This window comes from Corvus moneduloides, chromosome 7 (genome assembly GCF_009650955.1).
Source record: "Corvus moneduloides isolate bCorMon1 chromosome 7, bCorMon1.pri, whole genome shotgun sequence".
NCBI lineage: Eukaryota > Metazoa > Chordata > Aves > Passeriformes > Corvidae > Corvus > Corvus moneduloides.
Genome location: NC_045482.1, coordinates 24,910,881 through 24,938,615, shown reverse-complemented (window position 1 = coordinate 24,938,615; position 27,735 = coordinate 24,910,881). Strand labels below are relative to the sequence as shown.

The 27,735-nt window shown below is 43.0% G+C and overlaps 2 protein-coding genes across 9 annotated transcripts in view; both read left to right on the top strand.

Moving 5' to 3' along the window:
• Positions 1–21,672, top strand: part of SMARCAL1 (SWI/SNF related, matrix associated, actin dependent regulator of chromatin, subfamily a like 1) — a 38,609-nt gene extending 16,937 nt beyond the window's left edge. For 4 of the 7 annotated variants that reach the window (XM_032114734.1, XM_032114732.1, XM_032114735.1 and 1 more), the window contains exons 10-17: positions 7,571–7,711; positions 12,885–13,103; positions 13,878–13,948; positions 16,088–16,190; positions 16,878–17,060; positions 17,559–17,659; positions 19,186–19,282; positions 19,655–21,667. In XM_032114734.1, the coding sequence (XP_031970625.1) occupies positions 7,571–7,711; positions 12,885–13,103; positions 13,878–13,948; positions 16,088–16,190; positions 16,878–17,060; positions 17,559–17,659; positions 19,186–19,282; positions 19,655–19,861 (1,122 nt within the window). In that variant the 3' untranslated portion in view covers positions 19,862–21,667. Of the gene's footprint in view, positions 1–7,570; positions 7,712–12,884; positions 13,104–13,877; positions 13,949–16,087; positions 16,191–16,877; positions 17,061–17,558; positions 17,660–19,185; positions 19,283–19,654 lie in introns of all 7 variants that reach the window. The other 3 variants (XM_032114737.1, XM_032114731.1, XM_032114738.1) reach the window with 3 other exon arrangements.
• A 2,155-nt stretch (positions 21,673–23,827) lies between these two features.
• Positions 23,828–27,190, top strand: RPL37A (ribosomal protein L37a). 2 transcript variants are annotated; one of them, XM_032114739.1, is made up of 4 exons: positions 23,828–23,919; positions 24,918–25,046; positions 26,308–26,390; positions 27,035–27,190. In XM_032114739.1, exons 1-4 carry the CDS (start codon positions 23,917–23,919, stop codon positions 27,096–27,098), a joined length of 279 nt encoding a protein of 92 aa, XP_031970630.1. In that variant the 5' UTR covers positions 23,828–23,916; the 3' UTR covers positions 27,099–27,190. The 2 variants fall into 2 exon arrangements, with proteins under 2 accessions (XP_031970630.1, XP_031970631.1); XM_032114740.1 differs by lacking the exon at positions 23,828–23,919 and adding an exon at positions 24,807–24,836.
• The last annotated feature ends 545 nt before the right edge of the window (positions 27,191–27,735 follow it).

Sequence of the window (27,735 nt, the reverse complement as noted above, 5' to 3'; positions counted from 1 at the left end):
GAGTGAAATTTTGGTTTTACCACTTGTTTCCATACAAATATTAGATGGCAAAACCTAACAAAACAACTTCAAAAGCTCCCTCGATGTAATTGTGGTAGTGCCCCTGATGAGTTCTGTGGTGGCAGGGAAAAGGGAATATCAGAACTTACTGAATGTATTCAGGGAGAGTAGAAAGAATATAGTGGTGTCAAAATAGCTTGTTAAATGAAAATAATAATTATCAGTTACTTTGTGGCACACAGATCACTACTGTATGTCAGAATGACATTGCCTAGGGCCTTCCCTGGCTTTGGTTTAGGGCTCTAGACTGTTACTGCAGGCTTCCAATGTATTTGTGTGGCTGGGGCTTAGGAGCATTCCTGCTGGTCACAGTACAGAACTACTGGGAAATGGCAGAATGGGAGGTTAGCGGGACAAGTGGCCCACAGAAGGGAGGCAGTAGTCAGTTATGAGATACCAGGAGAAATGTAAATTCTAACGTTTGTCTGCTGTCCTGGGATCAAAGAATCAAACTCTCCCTGGTAGCCTCTAACATACAGATTTAAGTTATGGGTAGTTTCTAGACACTGCAGGGTCTGTACATTAGAAGAAGGTAAATGCAGTTCCTCTTCAGCAGTTAATCAGCAAGTATGTATAAAGAGAAAATTTGATCCTGTGATGGCTTTATAGCAACCAACTTTTATATGCAAGATTCTTAATGGCAAGCTGAAGGTGGTTGTCCTTGAATAACTTGGTTGTTCTCCTTAAAGGCCTGGCTCATGTCTTCTCTTGGTTTTCAAATCACTTCAGGCTTTTAATGTTTGGAAACTAAGTAGGAGGTCCAATTCTCTGAGCAGTTTGAAATACAATAACTAGGGTGTATGTCTGAAAATCGTGGAAAATAACAAATTCGCCTCGTTGCAAAATGCTCAAAAAGCAGCCTGATCCTTTGCTACTTGAAGCTTTGTAAGGATCAGCTTGTCAAAATTATTTGCAGGCTGCAAGATATGAGAGTGAAAGATGGTAGCTGTTAGGCAGAGGTTAATTGCCTGTATGTACTTCCTGAGAATTTCGTTTTATGCTATCACATCACTGGTCTTTAAAGAATTGAGAGCTGATGCTTCTGACACTGAATTTCAGTCTTCTGAAATCATTAAGAGTTTCATGTTCATATCATGCATTATCTCACCTGTAATGAGCATGCAGTACTAGATGTTTCATGTTAGATGTTCAGGGAAGTTCTGTTTGCCTGCTTGCTGACTAAAATTTCTGAGGTATTTGCTGTAATAGCCATTTTCTTTTCTCCTTGCTTTCCAACATAGGCATTTTGCTCCAAAACTATCCCCTTTGGCATCTGTGTCTTCAGTTCCTATTGAGTGATGCTGTGACCATTACTGGCACAGCACATCACACCAATGTTTTCGTATTTGAAAGAACTGCCAAAATATCAGGAACTTTCATCACTTGAATACTGACTTTAACAACTATATTATGTCATATTTATAGTAAGTAGCCAATGGGGTAGAAACAGGAGTATTTTCATTATTTTAACATGATACCTTGAAATTACTGGATCAGAGGTGTGGCTAAACATGCTGCTGAGGATAATATTCTTGTTCTTGCCTTCTCTGAAAGGATTTGAGCAGTAGTAGGGCTCTTAGAAGAGACCAAAAAAATGTGTAAATGTAGGCAAGTCCTTGATAGGTAAACTGCTTCTAGTACTTCAGTCCCTACCTTAAGATCACAGTGTGCAGCTGTGCCAATGCTGTAACCAGAGCCCTTGGTGCTAACTCGTGCCTTGTTTGCCTACCTTCTAAGCAGTTCCACTTCTAACTGTTAGCATTATTCTACTTTAACTATCTGAAATTGCCATAGTTGCTTATATTTCCTGTGAAGATCTCGATGTCCTAAAGCATAAAAGCTTGTACTGACCTTTAGGGACAGAAAAAAAAAAATCTACTTAAGAAATGTGATCCTTGGTCCTTACATACTACAAAGATTTATGAGTCTATAATGACACTGGACAGATCTAAGTTAAAATGTTTTGGAGACAGAGATGTTTCTGTCAGTTCCATCCATACTTAATTAATTCTTCTTATCTCAGTAAAAACTTCTCTTTTGACTTCTCCATTTGAATAATAAATAAAATACATAAGTTGTTGCACGTGTTTATACAGAACTGCACAATAATTGGGTTAAATCAGTACATTGATAATAAAGATGACTTACCTTGGATATTAATTTATAATTTGTCTTGTTAGACAGCCAAACTGAATTTCCACCTCTGAAATCTTTAGCTCATGGTTACAGCATTTAAAGCCTTATTTTAGTTTTAATTTCTGACATTGACTGGTTTTCAAAATGAAGTGGTGTTTTTAGCCACTCAGTAATAATTCATCTTTTCCTGCTCTCTTGTATGTATTGCAGGCAAGTGTGGTATGGAATTGTCAAGCCATGTATTAAACATGTCACCTGTCAGTTGGGAATTTCTAGACATTTTTTTAATATTAACAAAAGCCACAAATTTTGTGTGTGCAGCGCTCAGTATCTTTTCTGACATACGTAGCTGCTACCCTGACAGGGATACAGAAAAGTTTTACTTGAGACAGAGAAAGAAATTTTATAATGGCTGGATGTGTGCAGTGGCTGTGCTCGCTGCCTCGTGGCTTGCCCCAGGTTGTCATTAGTTCAGAGTAAATATACAGATGCATTATGCTGAATTTACTGTTAGTGGATAGGACTTTGAGAGGAACTTAGAACTGCATGAACAGTAAGATAGGGCAAAATAGCAGCAGCAAGATGTTTAGGCCATATTTCTTATTCCCTTCATGTTCCAGTGGATGTGCAAACTTGTGGGTGTGCAGACTTGTACATGGGGGAGAATGCTCTGTCTGCCTACATGGAAGCAGGTGACAGAGTATGCACACAGTCTGTGTGCCTCCGTGCAGAATTACGGAGGAGGATTGATTGAAAACTATAGTAGAAAACAGTTCTTTGATGTTTGGTCATGTGGCAAAAATCCTGCTTTCAAAGTCAGCCAGCTTTCACACTGACAGGTCTGTGCTGGCAGCTGCCTGAGATTCGTCCCCAGCTGCAGCACCTCTCACAGTACTCAAGAGCTAGAGGTTGCTGTGTTCAAAGTGGTCTTTGTGTCTTGTTTCCATGCGCATCAAAGTGAGAATAGCTTCATAGTGTTGGGCCTTTTGGCCGAGTCACCAAAAGGCCTGGTTAGGCCTGGCATGTCCTTGCCCCTAATTCAAAGCTGTGGCAGTTGGTAATAGGACCTACTTGTCATCTTGCTGTTTTCTGTAGTCTCATGTTTGGGACTAAGTTCTCCTGGGTGTACTGACAGTACTGGTTGTTCCCTTCACCTCTGCCCTGCATCTGCTTCCCTCACAGGCAGAAAGTGTCAATAGTATTACACTTCTTGTAAGCATTTTGTTTTTTCCTTCTAAGATTAGACTGGCTCAGAGACGTAAACATAGGAGAGGGAGTACAGATACTACCCATATCCTTAAAACAGCAAAGCCTCAGGGATGTAGATGGAGAAGAAACAAACAAACCAGAACTTTTTCACTGAACTGTAGTGAGATCTCTTGGGGACAAGAGTGGAAAAGAGTCTACCTATTTTTACCAGCCAAGGTGCTGCATGGTCTTTATTCTTCTGGAATTGCGTGGAGTACTGCAAGGCATGGAAACTAGGGAAGGTCCCAATGAAAAATGGATGAGTTTTTTGGAAGCATGACAATAAGTAGTGGAGAATTGCATTGGAAACTGAGAACTAAAAGGTACTATCTAATAAATTCCAGCGGCATTAAATGTTCTTATACTCTTTGTGCTCTCTATGAGCATTGCTTTCCAACGTGTGGGTAATATTACTAATTTGATTGTTCCGTTGAGCTGCTGTTTCAGTTAATAGTCTGATGCACATCCTGAAGTTTGCAGGGTTAAAGGTCTTTGGTTTTGTTATGAGAGTCCAAATACACCATGTGGCTGGAATCTAAACCTTTTGTGCTTGTTGCCATAGAGCAACTAAAAATAGTGGAGGGAAACAGGTCCATGCTGAAGGTAGAAGGTGAGGAGGGAACACAAAAATTTTTATTTCTGTCAGGAAATAAACAGGAGCTGTCTTTAGGTGTTACAGATCTGTATGGATTAGATAAATAAACCTTTCCTTATTGTCACCTGCTGAGAGAAGGAACTTCATCTTGAAACTGAAGAAGCTGTGGGCCCTCAGGTCTTCATCTTCAGATCTGCTCTTACCTTCCAATTTCTTTTCCTTCTTGGAACAGGAAGGCAGTTTAATTTGCTTCAGTCATAGCTTATCACTGCTGGTTGACACACATTATCTGTCTAGATGTCACTTAACAATAGGGAAAAGTATTTATATTTTTTTGAATAATTACTGTAGGATCATCTTCTGAAATGCAGAGCTCTATCTCTTGCCCAAGTACAGAAACAGACTTCTGAAAGCAGCTGCTACTCTTCCCCTTTATCCTGTCTTCTATTTCATCAGGTGATTATTTTATTACGGTCCTTCTCAGATTTTTCATTTTGCAGGATAAGCTATTCTTAAGCTAAGCAGTTCAAAATGACACCGTAAGCAAAAACTGGGGACACGAGTAATTGTACAGCCAGAACCAGCCACACTTATTTAAGAAAGTATGTCAGTCTGTTAGCATATGGCAGAGCTCATGCTGTGAAATTCATTTAACACTGAGACAGTCATTGTATGTTAATGAGGCTGTTTGCATGTTCAGTTATTTGTTTGTCACATAACCCCTTCGCCTTGCCTACTCCCCTCTGAATTGTTGGCTGCTGGGTCTTGACCTCTAAAGTAAGTGCCATCATTTCTTAAATTATTCTTTGACTTTCAAAAGTGACTTTTATAAATGTTCTCACAGCTGTGGAATTAATTCTTGCTGGTGTGTTGTGTAATGCTACAAAGCCACATTTGTCTTAGGCTACTTAGTAAATGAGAACTGCAGACCAGGTCTCCACCAGCTCCATGAACTTCATGCCTAAATGCAGCTGAGCAGCTAGTATTAGTTCTTCTATGTGAAAATATTATCAATTGATAACAGATCTGATTTTGTTAGAAAGTCCTTTCTGGCCCCTGCAATCTTATTTTCTGTGGTGGTGTTCCATATTATTGTTACAGACCTTTGAAGGAAGAGGCTACATGCTTACTCTTGGCAGCACAGAGGGTTCAGCAGGAAACAAGAATTAAGCAGTGATCAGCAGAGACTTCTCTGCAGGAGCAAATCTTTATTGGCATCTATTCAAAATGAGTTGCCACTAGAAAAAGAAGTGGGAATCGGAGCCATTTCTTTCGTCCAGAATTTAAGTCAGCCTTCAACACTTGGAAATTTGTTGTCCTAGGTTTTTTATTTTTTTTCTTCTATTCTTTCTTGAGCTCCATCTGTCACAGGTTTTAAAACTGAAAGGGACCTTTGGGATAATGAGTTAGACCACCTATGTTCCATGAAATTTTCTGGAATTAATTTCTGAAGTTCTCCACAGCTCTTGTAGAGTTAGTGTATTTTGGGGGTTGGTTGGTTGGTTGGTTTTGTTGTTGTTTTTATTGGAGTTTTTTTTTACTTTTCAGTTTGCTTAAAATGGTTAATTAGAAGATATGTCACAGCCCTTGGTTAAGAGCTTGTAGTGGTTGAATACCCTGTCTGTTCAGAAATAAGTTACACACAGCAAAGCAGCAGCTGAACAAGTTTAGAGTTCAAATAACCTGTAACTTCATCATTCTCTCTTTTGACACCTATTTAGGGGCTGGGTAAGGAGCCTGACTAATTGTTGTGACTACTGGGAGTTAGTGTTTCAACCTCATCTTGTGCAGCTCCTGGGGAACACCCCCTGAAAGAGCCTTGAGAACAGCATAAACCCTTTCAACACAGTTGGGTTTATGTTGCATTTGTTATGTCCCTGATCTGTTTTGAGTGTGTTCTTGCTTTAGCTTGATTCTTACATGAGATGTCTGTAATCCTGTGACCTTCATGTTTTCCTTTTTCTGGCACTTGCCTTCTGTTGGTCCATGAGGAACAAGTTTAATTTGGAGGTTTCTTGCACTTGTGAGACTTGCTTGTCTTGCGTTTCAGCAGATTTCTTAGGGTAGTGCCAGTTTCCTCCTCAAAGGTTTCTGCAAGGTGTCAGATATTGTCTAGGTTCTGTTCAGTCGTCCTCTAGTGTTACCTTAATTTAAAAAAATTACCTAATTGCTGCTTGATCACTGTTTCCTCATGGGATTTGGTATGTCTGGTCTCTGTGACTCCTTCCTCTTTTGAGTAGCATAGGCACCTCTGTCTTGTGCAAACTAATTCTTACTTTGGACACGTTCAAAGGTTCGACCTCTCCTCTTAGTTCAGTAAATATCCTGCATTTTTAAATGTTTGTGGGAATTGTCTGATCCTGGTGGTGATCACATTTCCCTCTGATCTGTTTAATAGGGATTATTGGAGAAGGCAAGTCCCATCTTGATCACAACCTATATATAAATAGCTGATAGAGTCTTGAAATAATTTCCAGAACTCTTTTTCCACCAGATTTGGTTGGTAAGTGGATGAAACAGTTGAATAGATTTGGGTGACTTGTTGATCTCAGTGAAATGATAAAAGAATTTAATTTTCTTTTTCATTTAAATGTGAATGAGTGGTGGGTACAGATGTCACTCAATAATCTCTTTGTTATTTTAATGAACCTGCATTAAACTATGCAGGAAATTGCAAAGCACATGTAATTTAACTACAGTATGTGAATTTACAGCAGTAGAAATTCATATTTTATCTAATAATAGAATTAGGTAATAGTGGCGGTATGAAGGTAGAAGTACATCTTGGAGACTTACAGTGTAATTTTTTTCCTCCACTTCTTGGAAGCACCTCCTTTAGATGCAGGTTTTCCGCCCTCTTCCTGTCTCCCCTACAACACATTTTACAATCTTCTTACATGATTTGTATTTATTCTCTCATGTTCTAGCATCCAGCCAGCTGTGCCTACACTCAGCATTGGCTATCAGATCTTCTGGCCCTGCTTCAGAGAGCTTCATTTTTTTCTCTCTGCTAGTATAATTTTTTTTAAAAATGAACGAAGAAGTAAGAAAAAAATCCTTCTTCTTTGTATCTCTTCTGCTTTCGTGAGAAAGACAGTGTGCTTCTGGCTTGCTGTGGCAGGTTGATTATGAGAGAATTTATTTTGGAGATGGGGAGGTACCTGAGAGGGCGTGTCATTTTCCTTTGATAGCTGATTCCAAATGAAAAGTTGAGCCAGGCATAAGATATTAATGTGTCTAGTGGGTAAATGCTGATTCAGAAAGTAGTGTAGTAAAAATGGACATCCCTGAGAGCATGTGGATGGTTATTAAGCAACTGTGTGGTTTGTCCTACTCCCTAGAAGTTTGAAGCATTGTCCTTTAGTGTTTTCAGGCAGTGACGGTGGAAAGTACCTGCGAAGGTGAAGCACTCTTCCATTTAGGGTACTTGAACAGGGAGGTCTGGGATTTTCTTTCAGGACTGGGGTGACTTCTTAAGTTCTGCTCTGTTGAAAGCTGTTACGATTATGATGCCCTGCTTGGCTTTCCCAGGCTGCCAAGAGAGTGATCCTGCTTTCGGGAACGCCGGCCATGTCCCGGCCTGCAGAGCTCTACACGCAGATCGCCGCTGTCCAGCCAACGTTCTTCCCACAGTTCCACTCCTTCGCACTGCGCTACTGTGATGCCAGGAAGGTACTTCAGTGGGAAAGTGGCAGACTGGGACTCTGCAAAGTGGGGAGGCTTTTTCTTTCCTTCCTTCTTCTTTCTGCCTGATATTACATCTGTTTTTGAGAAAGTCTCTGTGCAGGGTAACATTTTGAAAGCTCTTAAGTTGAGGAGATTGAGGTGCTGCAGTGGTGGACCTGAGACATGAAAGCAGTAGTGGAGCGTATTTTTATCAGATCTTGCCCCCCTGAGTTTTTTAAACAGGCAGAGAGTAACTGTGGAGCCTTTAAGCAGCTGCAGGTTTGGGCTAGTTGATTTAAAAAAAATCCCAAAAAAACCCAACCAACGAACCAAAAAAAAACCCCAAACAAAAAACAACAAACCAAAAAAACCACTTTCTAGTCTTAGTCACTGTTTGATAAAGGCCTTTTTTGCTTGGGATTTTGGATTTTATACCTCCAGGTAAGTAAAAAAATCAAGACTTACAGACTATATCTTTGTATTCCACCCTCTTCTAATTTAGGAAATGGATGCAATCCTCTGCATATTTTGAAAATAACCCCTCTGCCAGCTGCTCAGCAGTTGTTTCCACAGTTACTGAGTCCAACCATTGCAAGAAGCCAGCTTTGCAGGAAGCCAGCATTTGCAGCCATGATAGCAAATGTCTGCCTTGCTGCCAAGGTATGGGCAAGTCACCTGCACTTGGATTTGCCATCCTTAGAGCTGCTGTGTGTGTTGGAACACACACTGCTAAGAGAAGAGCTTTTGCTGCTGCTTCTTGTACACGGAGGCTCTAGGATCTTCTGTGCTGGTTGCATAGACACAAAAGAAGGACTCAAATCTCCCTACAGCTCTAATTCAGAGTGCTTAGCAAAGTGGTTGGAAACACCAAATGACCACTTCAGTGTTCAAAAATATTCACTGAAGAATTGACCATCATCAGTGTATGCCATAAAAATAGTTACAGCTATTTGTAGGGCTTTTGTGTTTGTTTTCTTTTCTGTTTGGGGTAGCTAACATATACCAAGTTTCCACCAAGAAGATTCTTACTTCAGTCTCATAAAATTCTTGAATCCCCTTTTTCCTAGATCTGAATGCCCACTTTTGCTTTCATAGCCAGTGTAGTGCTTTTCTATGTAAGTCCAAATGTGCAAGTCAGAGGAGCACTTAATTGGCTTTGGCAGTCATGTGCTCATGCCATTGATTAGAGTAAGGCCATTAGGCTGCAGAATCACAGAGCATCAGTCCTGGGTCTCCATCCATAATAGGAATTGGACAGAGGGAGAGACCACATCTTCTGCTAAGCTTCATTATCTTTAAAATGGAAAGATTCCTTTCTGAGCATTCCTTTCAGAATGCTTCCTAGAGGGAAATAAAGAGATACGGTTTAATCTTCTTGGTTTTCTGCAGTAAAAAGGAAAGTTGCAGCATGTGAGTCTAAGTAGGTTTGGCGTTTGATAAGCCCTGTTAAGGATAAAGTTCTGCACAAGTAGCTGTCATTTCAATTACGCGGCACATGAACCTTGGATAAAAGAAATAAAATAGTTTTACAGGATCCAGGTTGTAATAGCGTGTTCAGTGTAAATGACTTTTCAACCTGCAGTGAAACTCAGCATGGAGGTCACAATGTGTATCAGCTTCCCTTCAAAACCTCAGCAGGGTTTCTAGTACAGTTCTGTTTCTGCGTTTGACCTGCCTCTCCTAGACAGTTGAACATTGTTGGTCTTCTCCATGCTCACCTGGGACATTTTGTTACAGTTCATGTCAGTAAATTATAATGTGAACCTAGGAAGAATTTGGTTATTTGGAGAAGTGGGGCTGCTATAAATAGAGATGTAGATAGTGTTAGAGAAAAAAACGGGTCTGCTGAATACTGGGTTGCCACTCGGCAATGAATAAATTTAAAAGGTGTTTGGATGATTGTAGTTGGTTTCCTCATGACTGTAGAGTGTCCCTCACATTCGTTGCTGCAGCTCTCACCTGAGACTGTGTTAGGAGTTGTATCCTTTCTGAAGAACTGTTGTGGTACTTCTGCTGTCAATACTCAAGTAAGTTCTTCTCTCTGTCCTGAAATTGGGAGCATTATGAGTGGGGGTAGAATTGCACAGAACCAGAGAGGCTTTGCAAGGCTTTTGAAGATCTGTAAGGAGGAAAGGTGTTATGTAAAAATGTTTTGGTATTAATAATAAATCCGATTGCATTAGAGGATTAAAGAAAAATTGGCAAACCTGATCCATTCAGTTTAAAACTAAAGTCTGACTAGTTTCTGTTTCAAGATTTTACGACAGAAAACTGCAAATATCTGGCAGATCTGATTAGAAAAGTTACCAAAGTTTATAATTTTTTATTAATTCAACCTTCCAGCATCTGTACTTCTAAAAATGCAGCAAGTGAAATGTCACCTGTTATTTACAAGCTATCCCAAGACTGTTTCCCAAAATACATGCTGTGAATTCATTTTTCAAACTGGCTGATGTTGGCAAATATTAAGTAATTTCTATCTGAGCACATGCTCTGAATTTGTAAGAGTTTGGCAGCTTCTGCTAACACTGTAATAAGTTTACTGACTCATGTAAGATGCTGTAACACTTTGGTAAGAAAATCACAGTTGGAAGCATGTGTTCTGGAATGTTATGGATCAAAGCCAGATGTGTATTTTGGCAAAATAAATGTCCCTCTTTTTTTCTCTCTTTTCTTCTCTGCATTAGGGTATACTAAGCTAAATTTTCATAATTCCAAAAGTAATTATCTCTATAACTAGCTAGGTGCAGCAGAGAGCTAGGATGTGTCCTTGTTTGCAAATTGTTCCAGCACCATAAGAAATACATAACCTAAACATACTGTGGGGAGTCTGCCTGTATGTACTTTTTAATATGACAGTAGATGGTATCTTGGCTCTGTGTGTGCCTTTTTCTTTCCCTTATGAGGATGCTGCTCTTCTGAAGTCAGTTTGGCTACGTGGACACAAAGCATATGTATGATTTGCTTGTTATGGAAGTGGAAGGTGGGAAAACATGGGCTTGTAAGTGGAATGAGATAGCCCAAGGAGCTGCCTTGCTGAGCAGCCTCATCATGTTGATCCCTCCAACTCAGCTACTGGTGCACTGAGCAGTGTGGGCAGTGGGCTTTGGAGGCTGGGCACAGCACCAGGGCAGTCCTTCTTGGTTCTGTACATCTGCTCTGCTGGGCCCACAGAACCTGAGAAATGCAGAAAGGGAGCATAAAGACTGTGGCTCAGCAATGTCAGCTTTCATGCAGAGTGCCTAAAGCTAATAAACCCAGCTAGACTTGAGCTAGCTTTTCGTGGACCTGAGGGATGCATCTGTGTTGCACTCTTGGTTTCAGGGAAGCAGAGCAGTGTTGGTTTTTTGTTGGTTTTTTTGAGGGGTTGGCTAAGATCCAGGTGGGCTTATTAGCTCCAGCCCTATACCACTGGGCTGTCGTTAGAGCCAAAGTTTTAATTCTACAGGATTCAAATTGGCTTTGTGTTTAGGGTTTGAATTGTTTCCTGCTTTAATGAACCAACTGTAGCTAATCAGATGGTGCCATAATTATGTAGGAATATATTAAGTCAAATGAGTTTAATGATGGCCATAAGTACCAGAATCTGAGTCAGTTAATGGTTCACATCAGTACAATATGGCAATAGAATTGCAGATTGTTTTATCTCAACCTGAAGTAGGAACATTCACTTTCAGATATCAGAGAGGTCTTACTTGCTTGTAAGCTCTTTGATTCCTCCTCTTCCTGTCCCACAGCATGTTCTCACCCCTGTTCCATCAAAGCACCACCCCTTAATACAGTCAGTAGCCTGACTAACCTTATGGCTAGTGTGATTTATTTTTTGTCTTGTGCATTCTAGGAGAGGGTGGAGGATGCAGTGAATACTTCGGAGCTTCTTTCTCTTTTACTTCCATTTATGTGTTGTAGCAGTTTTCTCTTGGGGAAGACAAAAGCAATATAGATCTTTAAGGTTAAATCTATTTTATTAATTAATGTAGCACACTAAGTGCGGAGCAGCCGATCAAAGGTGTTGGTGCTGAGGCTCCTCACATCTCCATTATGTGCATTTCAGGAGGGAATATGTAGTGGTTTACTTTGGATTGTTATTCCAAGACCAGAAGTTGTATTTTTGGACACTGCCAGTATTACTTAGAATTAGAGCTATGAGGAAGATTTCACCTCCCTCCCCACCTTGGTTTTCAGTATTCCTGTAGCTTTATTCCCTATACTTATTTGTGAAATTCAAGCAGAAGGGTTTCTTTTTTTTCCCTTGCTTCAGCATTAAAACTGTATTGGTCTCTTCTCCATAAGAGAGTTGTTTGAAAGATGCTTCTTTTGGGGAATGTACCAATTTGGATGCCACTGTTGTTCTTTCTCAGAGAACAAATGATAGGCTATGGGGTTACTGGTAGCAGAAGTGATGAGCTGAGATTAACTGAACAGATGTATATTGCCTGCACACAGGATCTTGGAGGATAGGCCAGGTTCAGAGGGGAGTGCTTCAAGGAGGAGTAAATGAATGGCTTGTTCAGAGGAGCTTTGAAGTGATGATGCTTTGAAGAGACAATGTTTGGAGTGATGTTTTTTGAGCCACAGTTTATTTATGGTTTGCTTGAGTCTGAGCCAAACACGGTAATGGCAGAAATAGAGTATGTCAGGAAGCAGAGCAGGAGTCAGGTCACAGTGGAGAACAGGCAGTTCTGACCTAGCATGTCAGACAAGTGTAACAACTCTGTGAAGGCATCTGGGTTAAGGATGTTTGTCCTCGTGCTGTTAGAGAATATTTTTGTGTGTCTCTCTGCTTAAAGCTGAGGTATATGTGCATGCACAGAACTGCAGTGAGTCCTTTTGGCCTGCTCAATGCTGCAGGTGGAGAGCAGCAACACCTTGCTGTGTGAGAGTGAATACCAGGGCACAGGGCTGCAGCAGGAATCCTTGCCACCTTTCTGCATAGTCTTCTTCCCTGCACCTCCCTGAGCTCTTGCAGATAGGAAAAAGGGAAACTTGTAAGTAATCTTTTCATGTTGGGTGGATTAGTTTGTATGTTTCTACCTTATTGCCATTTTTGTCAAATCTCCTGTGAACTGTCAAGTTCTTGCCTTGTCCAGTTTCCCTGGAAATTTATTCTGCTTTTGGATTACCTGCAGAGCAGTTCTCTTATAGGTTTGACACTGATAACTGCTTTGATCTTTCCCAGATGCCATGGGGTTGGGACTACTCTGGATCATCCAACTTAACTGAACTGAAGATTTTGCTGGAGGAGTCCATCATGATCCGACGTTTGAAATCAGATGTGCTTTCCCAGCTTCCAGCAAAGCAACGCAAAATGGTTGTGGTAGCTCCTGAAGGCATTAGTGCAAAGACCAAAGCTGTCTTGGCAGCTGAAGCAAAGAAGATGGCCAAAGGATATGAAAGTGTAAGTCAGAAACTATTTTCATGATGAGCCATTGCTATTTCAGGTACTTTTATTTAAAAACATCAGTGAACAAACAGTACCCTGAGTTCCAAGAAGGTCAGAGCCATACCTTATGTGAAGGCACAGTTTTAAATGAGTGTACAGCACAATCAAAACTAGCTCAGCTTGATTTGATCTAAGTGGTCTACATTGTCCCTTTGTGTGAAATACCATTTTCCCCTCTTTTTTTCTCTCTTGTTAGTAACTTCTAATTGTCTTCCATATCTCTTGCCTCTCTACTTACTCTCCTGTCTAGCCACTCATTCAGCCTACAAAAACAGCCTTGATTGGAGCTGTGTAGTGAACAGAGCAGTAGCCAAAAATGTGAAGGGTTTATTTTTGCTTTCCTTGTTTGTTTTCCTTGTATGGGTGGAAAATGCATGTTCTAGGCTCCTAGGTTGCTAATACAGTTCTTACAGAACATAGGGGTTTTTCCTTGCCATTTTAGTTGGGACACGCTTTCTCAACTAAAACTGCATTTGTGATACACTTGTCATCCAACTTGTAGGAGTTGAGTGGGAGGTAGGCAGGGAGGTGTCAGGACTGTGTGAGTATCTGCCGTACCCAATGGCGAGTAGGAGACTTTCCCCACCAGGCCTCTATTGCTGTGCTTTTTTAGACTGATTTTTTTCCTAGCAAAGTGTTTATTGGCAGCAGCAGACATCCCAGATCTGTAAGCAAGAAGGAGAAAAGGCATTTTTGAGACTGAAATTTGTTTATCTTTTCCTTCTACAGAAACAACAGGAGAAGGAAGCTCTTCTTGTCTTCTTCAGCAGAACAGCAGAAGCTAAAATCCGCTCAGTCGTGTAAGTGCTGTGTCATTGCCTCATTCTTGCCTGCTAAAATGTGGTTTTTTCTGCTGAGAACAGGGAGACAGTGCCCTAGAGATAACAGTGCAGGCACATGAAGCATAGCCTCAAGTCAGCCTAGAAAAACTTGATTGTAATTACAATGCACTAAACATTTTCTTCTCTTGGAGTTCTTTCGCTGAATAAGTCTTCTGATTTCATTCCAGATACAGATCTAAACTGTCATTTGAACCATTTAAAATGACTTTGTGTTTTGGACTTGGATCAAATTCCCTGGTCTGGACCCTATTTCAGTTTAAGGAGCAGGGGAATAATGAAACTAAAAGCATCAACAGAATTTGAGAAAACAAATGCTGCAGTTCTGCTGCAGCAGGAGTCCTGAACCAAAAAGCTTATGAGATGGGCTAAGCTTTAATTGTAGTGTACTTTAGGAATCTCAAAGCTCCTACTGAAGTTCTTGCCTCTTCCGCAGGGCTCACATGGGACCTCAGTAGCAAAAGTTTTGTACCACAGGTGTGCTTTTAACTCTCTCTTCCCTAGAAATAATTTCTTTCTGTGCCCTTTCATCCTTAGCCTTTTTGCTGGGACTGCAAAAGAATTGCTTTAGGTCATAGCATAACTTTCTCATAAGTAGTATGCTAATAATATAAAAATGGTTTACTTTCCACAGCTCTCCAAATGTAAGGACCAACTGATGTGCACTGTGTGATTTCAGTCGCAGACCTTGCCACAAAATTTGCCTGTTTGGCACAGAACTGCACTTCATAGTCCCAGCATTCACTTCTGTAGGAGAGTTTCTTCCTTTTATGTTAGTGAACAGTTAGAAGAGTTTCTTCTTTTTATTTCAGTTGCAAGTATGAACTGAATATAAAACCATGAAGTGCTGTTTACTTGACTCTCTGGTAGGAAGTAGTCCATTTTTTTCTGGGGTTTAGTAGCATTTAAAATATCAGTTAGTACCAACTGCTAAGGTACAGTACTGTCTGTACTAATGGTACTGTCCTGTGATCACTTTCCATGTCTTAACCCTTGATGACACATCTTCCATTGCTTCCATTGAAATTACATGCCATTTCTTAAATAGAATGGGGGAATGAGATATAAAATAATTGTGATGTGTTGGTTGGCATCTGCTCACTACTCTGAATGTTCACTTTGATATTTGTTTTAAAATCCAGCAGTCCCACTTCTCTCCCAGATTTCTTTGTTAAATGATACTGTCATGTAATGGGGATCTGAACATTATGAACCCTGCAGAGTTGTCTGCCATCTTAATACAGTGCTGGAAATCCTTCTTGGTCTTTTTCAGTGACAGTTGCTGCTGACCTAAGATGTGTTGTATTTAGCAAAGGTCTTGGTATTTCTGATCTTCACAACAACTTTGCTGTTCCAAAGAAAAGATGACATTTGTATCATCTGTATGGGCTTATAGGTGTTCCTCAGGCTCTAGCTGACCTGATTGTAACACAAGCTACTACATAGAAATGGGTTCTGTAGCTGTGCTCCTAGTCCATGGGAAAAGCTAGATGTTTTCATTTAAGTGCATTTAAAAGGAGTCTTGTTGCCTTTCATTGGCCATTAGCCTATATGCATGTGGATAACTCCTAGAAATAGGATGAGGAATTTAGATTCTTAAGCTGGAGTAAATTGTCAATGGGAGCCATTGCAAGAAAAGGTGGTTTTTTTCTGATCAATGTGTTTAGAGATCTTTTCTTCTGTTATAAAAACAATTCCAAGTAAACCCAGGAAGTTTTAACTGCATACAGATTATTTTAGTGTATTTAGAAATACAGATGAGTGAGTGAGATTGTAATTAAGTATAGATGGGCTTCAGTTGATTGGCCTGGGATGTCATGTTCCAAGTATGATACAATAAACTGATTCTCTTTGGTACCCAAGTATAATGTAGGCAGCTATCTCCTGTGATGAAGAAAAAATTAGGGAATTTGCCTTTCCATATTTTAATCTATAGAAGACTTGACTTGCTACTTGCACTTTACTGCAGCTTTTTGTGCTAGCCTGTTTCCTGGTGTCTGTGTATAGATGGGCACTATCTTCAAAATTTGTTGTGAGCAAAGTCTGTATTCTCTCAGCACATAATCTTATAGTGTTTGGTGTTTTTCCTTTTTCATGTAGAGAATACATCCTGGAGTTACTGGAAAGTGGGAATAATAAATTTCTGGTGTTTGCTCATCACAAGATAATGCTGGATGCAGTAGTTGTAGAGCTGAAGAAGAAAGTAAGTGACTGACTGATTTGTCTTAACTTTATCACTGTTCTAGCTTCAGAGCTGTTGAAGAGCCTCCTGGATTTATGGCTGGTCAGATAGTTTATTATGTCTGTCACAGTTAGTGACAGAGGTAATTTCTACTTGCTGTGCTTCTGAGTGTGCCCTTCACCAAGGGAGCTGAGCTGTCGGGGTGAATGCCTCACAGGATGCACTTTGTATTAGCTGAATGGCTTTTATTGTATTTAATGTTCTTTAATTCCACTGTCTGCCCTGCAGCTTGTGAATTCTTAGAGGAGTGTTACTCTGTGTGGCCATTGTTCTCCAGGCTTTCCTCAGAGGGAGAATGTGACTACCTAAGCCCACCATCCCTGCCTGCCTTTACCTCTGTGGTACTCTTACATTTTTGAACTAAGATACTGCAGGGAGACTTGATAGAGCTGCCAATCATTACTCTTGACTTCAAAATTGTTTGTCTAACTTTTCATGTGAGATTTCCATGGGTGCTCCTAAAGCATTCTGGGTCATGCTGGGGCAGCATGAAGAATGGTTTAAGATAACATTCCAGACTATAACCCACAGTGACACTGGTGACTTTGCTCAGTGGCAGCATTGGGTATGGAATCCACTAAAACATGGAAGGAGTATACAAGAAAGGGGACACCAGGTCTCTAAACAGTATCTTCTGCCTTTTCACAGCACGTTGAGCACATTCGCATTGATGGCTCCACATCTTCAGCTGAGCGGCAGTCTCTGTGCCAGAAGTTCCAGTTCTCAGAGAAGCAGGCTGTGGCTGTCCTTTCCCTCACTGCTGCAAACATGGGCCTGACATTGTCTGCTGCAGATCTGGTGGTGTTTGCAGAGCTCTTCTGGAACCCAGGGGTAAGTGTCCTGGAGGGGACAGGGGTTGGATGTTCCCCAGAGAGCAGAAATGTTGGTAATTAGGAAATGTGGCAGGTGACTTTCTCTAGGGTTTTTCTCTTTCTTTCTGTCATGTCTGCTGGCTCTGCAACCACAGGTGCCTGGGCTTGAACCTGTGAGGCTGGTTTACACAGCTTGCTGGCAGGGGAAGGTGACACAAAAGGGAAACACGCTTCTGTCTTAATTTGACAGAGCTCTTAAGTGTTTGCCCAGCCAAGACCTGAAAGGGTCCATCATCAGTGCTGACCTCTACTTTGGAAAATTGCTCAGTGCGTTTTGGGAACCTCGTGTACCAGATTGCTTCTTGGCTTAGTCTGTTTGAGAATACAGGTCTGGACAGGATCCAGATAAGAAAGAGTTGCTAAGCAGAAGAAATGAGATCTTCCTGTTCTCTGGTGCTTACACTATTTCTTAGATGTTGCAGTTCTCCCTTTTTATTTGTCATGTTTTTGCGTTAAGATTTTGATCCAAGCAGAAGATCGGGCACATCGAATTGGACAGACCAGCTCCGTTAATGTTCACTACCTGGTGGCTAAAGGCACAGCAGATGACTACTTATGGTAAGAAGGGAGGCAGACACTTTGGTTCTCCTGCCACCTGTTTCCACTGCTTGTCACATATGTGGTGTGAGGGGTTAATGCTAGTGCTGATTTCCACAGCCTGTGAGGGGAGGATCAATATGTGCCAGTCAGGGCTGCTTCGAGCTGGTGATGTGGCCTGGCTGCAGTGGACATGACTAAGTGGCTGACAAGCAGGAGGAATAAAAGTAGTCACCTGACAAAGAAAGGGCTCTTAAGAGAAATTTCTGGGAGAGCTAAGGCATCTAAAACCTTCCCAGTCTCCTTGTAAGGAGGAGGAATTGTCTTAGATAACAGCCCAGAACATTCCTGTGTTGGGGTACTGTAAAGTGCTGAGACTTCCAAACAAAGTCAGCAGACGCTGGAGATGGTTCAATGTATTGCAGATCAGGTCTGAGGAGCAAGCTGGCTGCTGAGTGCTTGGATAGGGAGCTGTGGAGGAGGACTGCACTGTTGCCTTCCTCTTGCTCTTCAGTGAGCCCTTCAGATGGATTAAAAAGGTGCTATTGACCCACCTCTGGATAGTTGTGGTATGAGCCTTTTTGGCTGCAGTGGGAGTTACCAGTGAACATTAGTCCTTAGGGCTGGGGAATCTGACATCTGGGGGCAGGGAGGATCTGAGGAATCTTTAGTGCTGCAAGGGAACTGACCTGCAAATGATGGAAAGAAATTATCCACCAGCTGGTTCATTTAAAGTCCAAAATTACATCTTTATTACCTTGTTTAAAGGAATGAATGAACTAAGTGAACTTGTGCAGTTCCCAGAATATAATGATGGCAAGTAATTATAACCCATACAATGCAAAGATCTGGAAACTGATGCATCACCCAAATTTCATGGAAAGTTAATGACAGTAATTCTGCCTTTATTTGTGAAATGCTGTCTGTGCAGTCATTAGTGCTTAATGGGGAAGAAATACAGCTCTCAAAAGGACAGTGGCATCTTTTTCAAGACAGGACAAAGAACAAGAGGACGAGGCTATTTGGTAAATGCATTAATTGTGCCGTGGCCTTGGATCTTTCAGTGCCCAGTTTGCAGGTGTGGCTGGGACCTCTTGGCCTTTTGGGCCAGTGATGGATTCTTTCTCCTGCTGTACATTGGGAGTTATCCTTGAAATGCTGATACATTTGTTGTTGGGGCTTACCATTGCTTGCATTGGAGACTGAGCACACAGGCTACTCGGAACCCCTTTTAGCTGCATCTTCTTGTTCTGACTTCATACCACTGGTGTTGCCTCAGTCAACTAGTTTCTCTATTGGATGTGTGTGTTCTCCAAATGTTTATAGCCCCAAATCCTCTGATTGTTACCAATTTAATTGATTGATATCCCAAGACAGCATGCAAGTGATGATAAACAAGAGCAGGACAGGTTAAGGAACAAACAAACTTTGGTAGAAAAGCTGTCTTTATACCCAGCTGTATCCTTTTTTAATCTACCCATAGTAAATGAAGCAGTGCCCTTGATGATACATTTCTCCTTTCAGTAATATCTGTTTATCACTCCTAGGCCAATGATTCAGGAGAAAATCAAAGTGCTGGGCGAAGCTGGTCTTTCAGAAACCAATTTCTCCGAAACAGCTGAGTCAACTAATTACTATGCTAAGGTAATTGACCTGAAAGAATATTGGTGGTCCCTGGGAGAGGCTGAATGGGCTTTGGCTTGTGTACATCTAGATTGGCACAGGTGACCTTACACCTGTTCTGCCTTTAATGCCGCAGACCGGATTGTTCAACTCCTCCCAGGATCCACACCTTGACTTGGACTCTCCACAGAGGTTCCAAGCCTGTTACTTGCAAGGAGGCCTCTTAGCCTCCATGTCATATGTCTTTGAGTATGTATGTATGAGATACATATGTGTGTGTATCGTATATGGTATGATCTATACACACTGTGTAAGGGGAGTGTCCTCTGATTTTGCTTACCGTGTTTTACACGACAGTGTGGATGCAGATCCCGTTCTGTTCTGTTTCCTCAGCCAGATCCAAAGCAGAAGACGATCTATGACCTTTTCCAGAAGACCTTCTCTGAGAGCAGAGATGACACTGATGATGTTTGGTTTTTGGAGGCAGCTGATGCTGGCTGTGAGTTTGACTCTGGGAGTGCTTTGCAAGACAGAGAAGCAGAGACATGTTCAGTGAGTCCCAAAAAAAAGCGGCGTATTGAGGAGTTTTTCAAAGAGTAAATGGTGACAGCAAAAGAGATGGCAGCTACGAGATTTTTTTTTAATTAAAAAAGAAAAACCAAAAGCAATCACGTATTATTTTTTGAGTTTTTGAAAATAAAAGACTTGAAGTTTTCTGTATCTCTGGCATGTTTCATCTCAAAGGATGAGAAGGCAGTCTGACAGTGTGACAGATGTGCAGTGCACACCTGGCAGCCTGCAGGGTTTGCAGTCAGTCCTGGTTTTGCCAGTGACTGAATGGACATGGGAAAGTGTCATTCTGCTGTGTTTCAGCATGTCAGCTTCCACAGTTGTTCTGTTTAAAAAGCAGATAATGGTCCCCAAAGCAGAACTGGTAAGAAAACCAACTCCTCAGCAGCTGCAGAGTGCTTTTAACAATCAGTTTTCCATCTCCAAAAGTCTGTATTTCTAGGAGTTTGTTCCCTGGCAAATTTGGCCCTTACTTGGATCACTCACAGATTGGCTCTTGGGTATTCAGTTTGGCCATGAGGAAAAAAGATCCAGACAGATCTTGATGTTTTGTGGAAGTGGGGAAGAGGAGGGAAAAGAGCAAGTTACCACCTTGAAGCTAGGTAATGTAGCTGCGTACCAGTAAGTGTGTATTGACTGTTTTAGGCAGATACCTGCCTCAGGACACTCATCTCTGGCCTCGTGCTGAATATTAGGACCTGCTCCATGGCATGTGCTGCTTCTGTCAGTGGAGGGTGAAGCTTGTGCTGACTGCCAGGGATTAACCCTGACGTCTCAGGGAGGGGAGGTGTGTGTGTGTTTTCTTCAAGACTAGACTGATTTCTACAGATGAATGAGGAGGGGGACACAGGCAGCCTTTTGCTCGTTTTGTAAGAAAGTGATTCTGGACTGAACTGTTTAAATAAAAAGTTGTTCTAAGTTGTGATTCCCCAGCTTTTGGTACTTCTTCTATTTTATCATCTCCCAGTTAGCTGTGTTTTACAGCTGTAATTGTAGAAAAGGTGGCAAACTGAAGGCTTACATTGAGCTCCTGGAGGCCAGCAGCTAATGTGCTGTGGAGGTGATGTGCTTGGCTCTGTGCAAATACCAGACACTGACAAAAAATACCTCTCTTGCGAGGCAGAGGAGAAAAATGTTTGTGCTGTAAGATTAACCTGATGATATTAGGTATTTTTTCCTGCATTGAAGGGTTTGATTGTTCCATTTTCAGCTGGTGTCGTCATGGAAATGCCCCACAGGCTGGATGTACAATTGTGCTGGGTGGAGAACTGCTTTCCATTCATGACTGCAGATGGTGCTTTGGGGTGTGAGCAGTAGCAAGGGGTGTTGTGACTGGGCAACTGCAGGAAATGGTTTATCTCTGGGTCTGAGGATGAGAGTTAATGAGCACTGCTCTTGCTTCAGCAGCTGGCCAGGTGATGACACGCTTTTTGACATTTTTAAATGTCTGTCATCTTGAACACAGAGTATTAAATCTGTAGGACGAGTGATCTTTCTACTTGCAAAGTGGGTTGTTCTGAGTAAGGGGTGAGAAATGTTGCTGTCTGCTGACTGAGAAAAAATGCAAAAGACATTATTTGTATACCCATATTGTTGTCTCCTATAGAAGTAGTTATCTTCTTTGTAAAGCTACAGCTATTTCAAAACTACTTTCTTAAGATACATTGAAAGTACCCTTGGAGAATTCTGCTTCTTACAAACTCATTCATCTTTGATTCATCTCATTGTCCATATGTTGGTAAATCCCAGCCTTGGTAGAAGAATGCTAGGTGTACCTTCCCTTTGTTAGGACCCATAAAATCTCGGTTTGCTGCACAGATACAGAGGTTTTTCAAATACACTTGAAATTCACTTTATCCTTACTAGATGAAAAGGGGGAGAAGAACCTTGCAGGAAAGTGCTGTTAGTGATTACTTCAAGGGAGTGGAGAGACTACAGGCCTTATCCTGATGGCACCATTAGTCCATCATTAATATGGTGAGGAGGTGGCTGGGCAGCTGGCAGCAGGCTCAGACAGGATCTCCAAGGCTTGCTGACGAGAATCTGTACAAGGCAGTGTGCAGGTTGCCAGTGAGACCCACAGGCAGGCTCAGGAACATGCAGCACTCCTGGGGACTCTCGCACCTGCCCACTGAAGATGATAGAGCTGTATCTTTTTTGGCATTATCTAAAGCCAGTAGAGGAAAGGGAAGGACCCATCTTACTGGATCTTGGAGCATCTTACTGTGGCTGGATACCTGCTCCCACCCATGTTCGAGAAAGGTGTGTTTTCAAGAAGGATGGCAAAACAGCAACAACAGGTTAAAATACCTGAACAATAAGCTGGAGCAGTTCCAACTAAGTGTTCTGCATGCCCCAGGCTGGCCAGCTTCATGTGCTGAAGAGTTCAAGGGGCTGGACTGTCAAGGCAGGGCTGTGCTGGCCTGTCTGTGTCCTTCATCTTCTCAGTCACTTGGAAATGCGTGTTTACCTTGGCAGTGCTGGGAACGGCTGTCACCCTGGGTGGCTGGGTTTGGTTGTTGCCAGAGCTGTCTGTGACACTGGTAGATGATGGATATGACCATGTGCTGTACTGTCACAGCAAACCTGAACTCTGTAGATACCAGGGAATAGCAGTAGGTTCTCTGGATGTGTTGGCTGACAATTTATATGTTTGTTTAACCATATCATCACTAAGCAGCCAGAGGAACTTACTTTTTCTTTTCAGTTTTCTAATATGTTGGTATCAAAGCTGTATCCTGTGAGTCATCATTATGACGAGGATCTGAAAAGGGCAAATATATTCCTAGGATATATCAAATGAGATTTTGATTCAACTGAGGGAGATATAAATACCATTGCCTAAAGCCTTGCTGAGCCCTCATCTCAAACACTGCTCTGGCACCAGCTCCCAGAAGAGCTTGCAGGGATGAAGCTTGGCATGACAGAGGGAATTAAAAATGTCAGTGTTCAAACCCTCAAAGCAAGAGCCAAGAGGGGAGGTGACATCTGTCCCTGAGCAGCCCCTGAAGTACAGACCCCAGCCAGGGAAAGTAACACAGTGGTAGGGTACACTTGATTCCTTGATTCCCTCTTAACTAAATAGACTGCAAGCGAAGAGGGCTGTCATGGGTTGAGGCAGCCAGGGTGGGTATGGAGGAAAATTACCTGCAACAAGTACCTGGGGACAGTTTCTCTAGGTGGACTGGGAAGCTCCAGCCCGCTCCTGGCAGGAGGGGGATGAACCGTAGCTGGCTCTGCATATCAAAAAGCTCTCAGGCTAACTGGATTACATTTCTTAATAGAGGTTAATGGGTTGCTAATCCCCTTAACAAGCATTGCAGCTCGGTGGCATTGGTGTATTTTTCTCGCTGTGTTTTGATGCTGGGAATCACCCCTGCAGCGACACACAAGGGCTTTTGGGGCTGGTTGTGTCAGCACTGGGCAAACTCAAGGAAATTAGGAAGTTGCCTTGACCTGACCTGATGCCAAAATTATTGAGATCTCATGGTTTAGGGCTGGTATGTTTTACGGTAAGAATTCATCCTCATTGATTTTTATATTTATTCATTATTATTTACTTGTTCTGCAGTTCTGGTCATGTTTTCTGTCCCCGTTTTGACATCTACCTGCTGTTTACTATCTTTAAAAACGAGGTGAGTGAATGGAACTGCCCCTTCTCCTGTTCTGCTGTGACCTCCCTCGGTGGAACCCCAGGACTGTGAGCTGCGGCGGTGCTGGCGCTCATGCACCGCCCGGGTCTCACACTGCGTTCCGCAGGATGGCTCAGGCTGGAAGGGACCACGGTGCTCATCTGGTCCAACCCCCCTGCTCAAGCAGGGCCGTCCCAGAGCACACGGCACAGGGCTGCAACCGGACGGTTCAGAAGAATCTCCAGTGAGGGAGCCTCCACAACCTCTGTGCCAACACTAAGGCCGCCCTTGCTCCCGTTCCGGCTGACCCGGGCCTCGGTGCGCCCCCGCCCCGCGGCCAGCCCCGAGCCCCCGGGGCCGCCTCCCGCCCGGCCTGCGCCGTCACTTCCGGCCGCGCCGGCCCGCCCGCGCCTGCGCACTGCGGCTCCCTCTTCGCGTCGGCGCCGGGGGAAGATGGTGAGTGGGGCCGGGCTCGTCCGCCGCCATCCGCCGCCATCCGCGCTGGGGCCGCCGCGCTGAGCCCGCGGGGCGCGCCCGGAGCAGCCCGGGGCAGCCCGGGGCCGGGGCTGGGGCCGGGGGTGCGCCGCGTCCCCCAGCAGGCCCCGGCTCCGCGCTTCGCTGCGACAGCGGCGCGCTTCGCCCGGGGGAGGCGGCCTGGGTGAGGGGAATGGCAGCCGGGGCGCGGGGGAGAGAGGGGCGGCGGCGCTCCATGCCACCGCCGGCTGGCCTCGGGAGGGACGGGGCTCTGCTCGGGCTTGGCGGCCGCACCGCTGCCCGAAGTGCCCCGGCAGGAGCTGGGAGGCTGCAGCAGCGCCAGTCCGGCGGCATTTCATCACTAATGCTCCAGGGGAGGGCAACGAGGAGGATTGGAGGACTGGAACAGCTCTCTGATGAGCACAGACTGAGGGAGTTGGGCCTGTTCAGCCTCTTAAGAGGCGATTAGGAGGGGATTTTATTATATAAATATATTATTATTAAATAACTAAAATAGTGTACGAATATCTAAAGGGGGCCGTCAAGAGGCTGGAGCCAGGCTCTTCTCGGTGGTGCCAAGCAGTAGGACAAACGAGCAGAAACTGATGTGCAGGAAGGTCCCCGTGAACACGAGGAAGAACTTCTTTACTGTGCAGTGACCGTGCACTGGAATAGGCTGCCCAGAGAGGGTGTGGAGTATCCCTCACTGGATATACTCAGGAACCGTCTGGATGCAGTCCTGTGCCGTGTGCTCTGGGACCGTCTTACTTGAGCAGGGAGGTTGGACCAGGTGACCACTGAGGTCCCTTCCAACCTGACCCATTCCATGACTCTGAATACTCAGTTTTCCCAGCGGCAGGGGGAGGCTGCAGCCCGGCTTTAGGATGCTCAGCACTCAGGTGACAGGAGAGGAGGGGGGAGCAGCGAGGAGAAGCCTGTCCTTGTGGGGTTGAAGCTTACCCTGGTTTGCCTCCCAACAGGCCAAGCGCACCAAGAAGGTCGGGATCGTGGGTAAATATGGGACCCGTTACGGTGCGTCCCTTAGGAAAATGGTGAAGAAGATTGAAATCAGCCAGCATGCCAAGTATACCTGCTCTTTCTGTGGCAAGGTGAGAGATCTCCCTGCCCCCCAAAAGTCTTTAAAAATCACATTGTTATTGATGCTAGAAAGGTGATTTGATGCTTTCAGTAACTTGTACTAAAGAGAAACATGCTGAGTTCTGAGACAGGGACTAGTGTGTGGTGAGCTTTGGGCTACTGTCAGAGTCCTTGAAAAAGAGAGAGTAGACATTTCACATGCATTTTAGTGGTAGTTACATGAAAACAAACATAAATTAAATTAAAACAAACATAGATTACATTTCGTTATACAAAAGAGTGGCCAATGTTGCCATATGGTATGTTTTATGTAATTAATAAAATAGACCTGACAGAACTAAAGCATCACACTTGTTGTTTTGGTAATTAAGGCTTGACTTGAGCTTTTTTTTTTCCCCTTCAGTAACTTTTTACAGCATACCTGGAGGAGGAAGAGAGCTTGCTTTTCTCACTTTTAACTTTTCATGGCAGTTGCTTAGTTCTGTGTGCTGTATAACTCTGTATGGGGAGGAATTTCTGATAGGAAGTAATCTTACCTGCATGTGTACATAATTAAAATTCACTGTTAAATCTGGTGTTTGACAGTTTGAAAGGCCCATCAGCTTATGCTTTGCACAGATATTTTTTATTGATAGCTGTAGAGTAGGAATCTTTAAAGTGGCTGGAAACTTAAAAACATTTTCATCATGGGGTTTTCTTGCTTTGATTTGGTGTTGGTTTTTTGTTTGTTTTTAACTTACTGCCTTTCACTTATGAAGTGAGAAGGTTCATAATCTTGTCTGTAGAGCTGCCTAAATCAGGCATAGGTGTGGGCAAACCTCTTGTCACCTCTGCAAAGTGATGGGTACTTGCATGGGGGAGGGAGTTCAGTATGCACCGCTCACTCTTTTGATGCTGTTTGAAGTGGGTCTGGGTTAGAGCAATCTGGGATTGCCCAGGGAGTCCTGGGAACAGTGGTGTTCCCTGAGTCACCAAACCAGGTGAGAATATCGGTTGTTATGACCAAGTTAACTCCTTACTATTTTTCTCCTTCAAAATAAGGTGAATTTTTGATGATGCCTTTAGAAATGTCCGAGTGTATATCTGAATAGAAGGTGTTTCAGAAGGACTTTCCCTGTTCTGCAGAATTTGAGTAAAAGGTTTCCCTGACTCTTTCTTGCCTTAACTTGCCTTATAGGAGTGCTGTGTTGTGATGCTGAAGTCCTTGCTTGAAGTTTGTTGTTTGGCTTTTTCAGCTGATGGAGAGGGATTTTTTTTTTCCTTCTATTCCAGACCAAAATGAAGAGGAAGGCTGTGGGTATCTGGCACTGTGGGTCATGCATGAAGACAGTTGCTGGTGGTGCCTGGACTTACAAGTAAGGAAATGAAGAAGCTCCTGTCAGCATTTATTCTCATATAGCTGAGGCATAATACAGTTTTTGACTTTTTATTTATTTTTTAAAATTTTGACCTTCTAACCATTAAGTATATCTGTCTTGAGTTAGTGATGGGGGGAGTTGCTTGTTCTGTTAAAATTTGATTGCTGTGGATCAAAGGCAATTTGATTGCTATTGTTTGCAATAGGCAAAACCAGATTTACTCCAAGAAAAATTATTTTCATGTTTTCCTTTTGTTGTAGAAGCAAAAAAATTGAATCATAATAACCTTTATTGTGAGGGTGCTGTTGCTTACTCCCTTTCTTTGCTCTCTTTCCCCCACAATTCTGTAGAAGACACTCTTGCCCCACATGTAGCAGTTGTGAGGGATCTGAGCCCACACATTTGTGCACGTGGTGGGTGCATGACTGGGAAATTTGGGTTGGGATGTAGCCTGTGAAGTTGCATGTGCTTTGTGGATTGAGGCCTACGCTTTGTTGTCAGGAAAATAAGTGGAGTTAGACCCTGTTTGACAATGCAAGCAGATGATAACAATTTGAAATGATTAGTGCTTTCTCAAAAAAAAACCCCAACACCAGCACAGTTGTTGTGCCACATGCAAATGACTCTGCTTCTTCCTCCAGTACCACCTCTGCAGTGACAGTCAAATCTGCTATCAGAAGACTGAAGGAATTGAAAGACCAGTAGAAGCTACTTCCTGTTCTCCTTGTGAAACATCCTTTTTTCTCCACTGTCAAGATCTGTCCTTTTACCAATAAAAGGGTGATAATGGAGTGGAATCATGTTTGTCTTTTCTGCAAAAAGTCCTGTCTGTTGTGTTATGTGTGATGGGTGCCAGGTGCCCACCAAAGCTGCCCCATCACTGCCTTCCTCTTCTGGACAGGGAAGAGAAAATACAATGAAAGGTTTGTGGGTTGAGATGAGGGTAGGGAGAGATCCCTCACCAGTTACTGTCGTGGGCAAAACAGACCTGACTTGGGGAAACCAGTTTAATTTATTACCAATTGTATCAGAGTAGGATAATGAGAAATAAAATCAAATGTTAATTCCAGTCACCCTTCCCTTCTTCCCAGGCTCAACTTTACTGATGATTTTCTCTCCCTCCCCAGCAGCTGCACAGGGGGATGAGGAATGGGGGCTGAGTCCATCACATGCTGACTCTGCTGCTCCATCTTCCTTGGGGAGGGCTCCTCTCACTTCCTCTGCTCCAGCATGGGTCCCCCATGGCATCACAAGTCCTGCCAGCAAACCTCTTCCAGCATGGGCTCCTCTCCACAGGGCAGAAGTCCTGCCAGGGGCCTGCTCCACTGTAGGCTTCCTACAG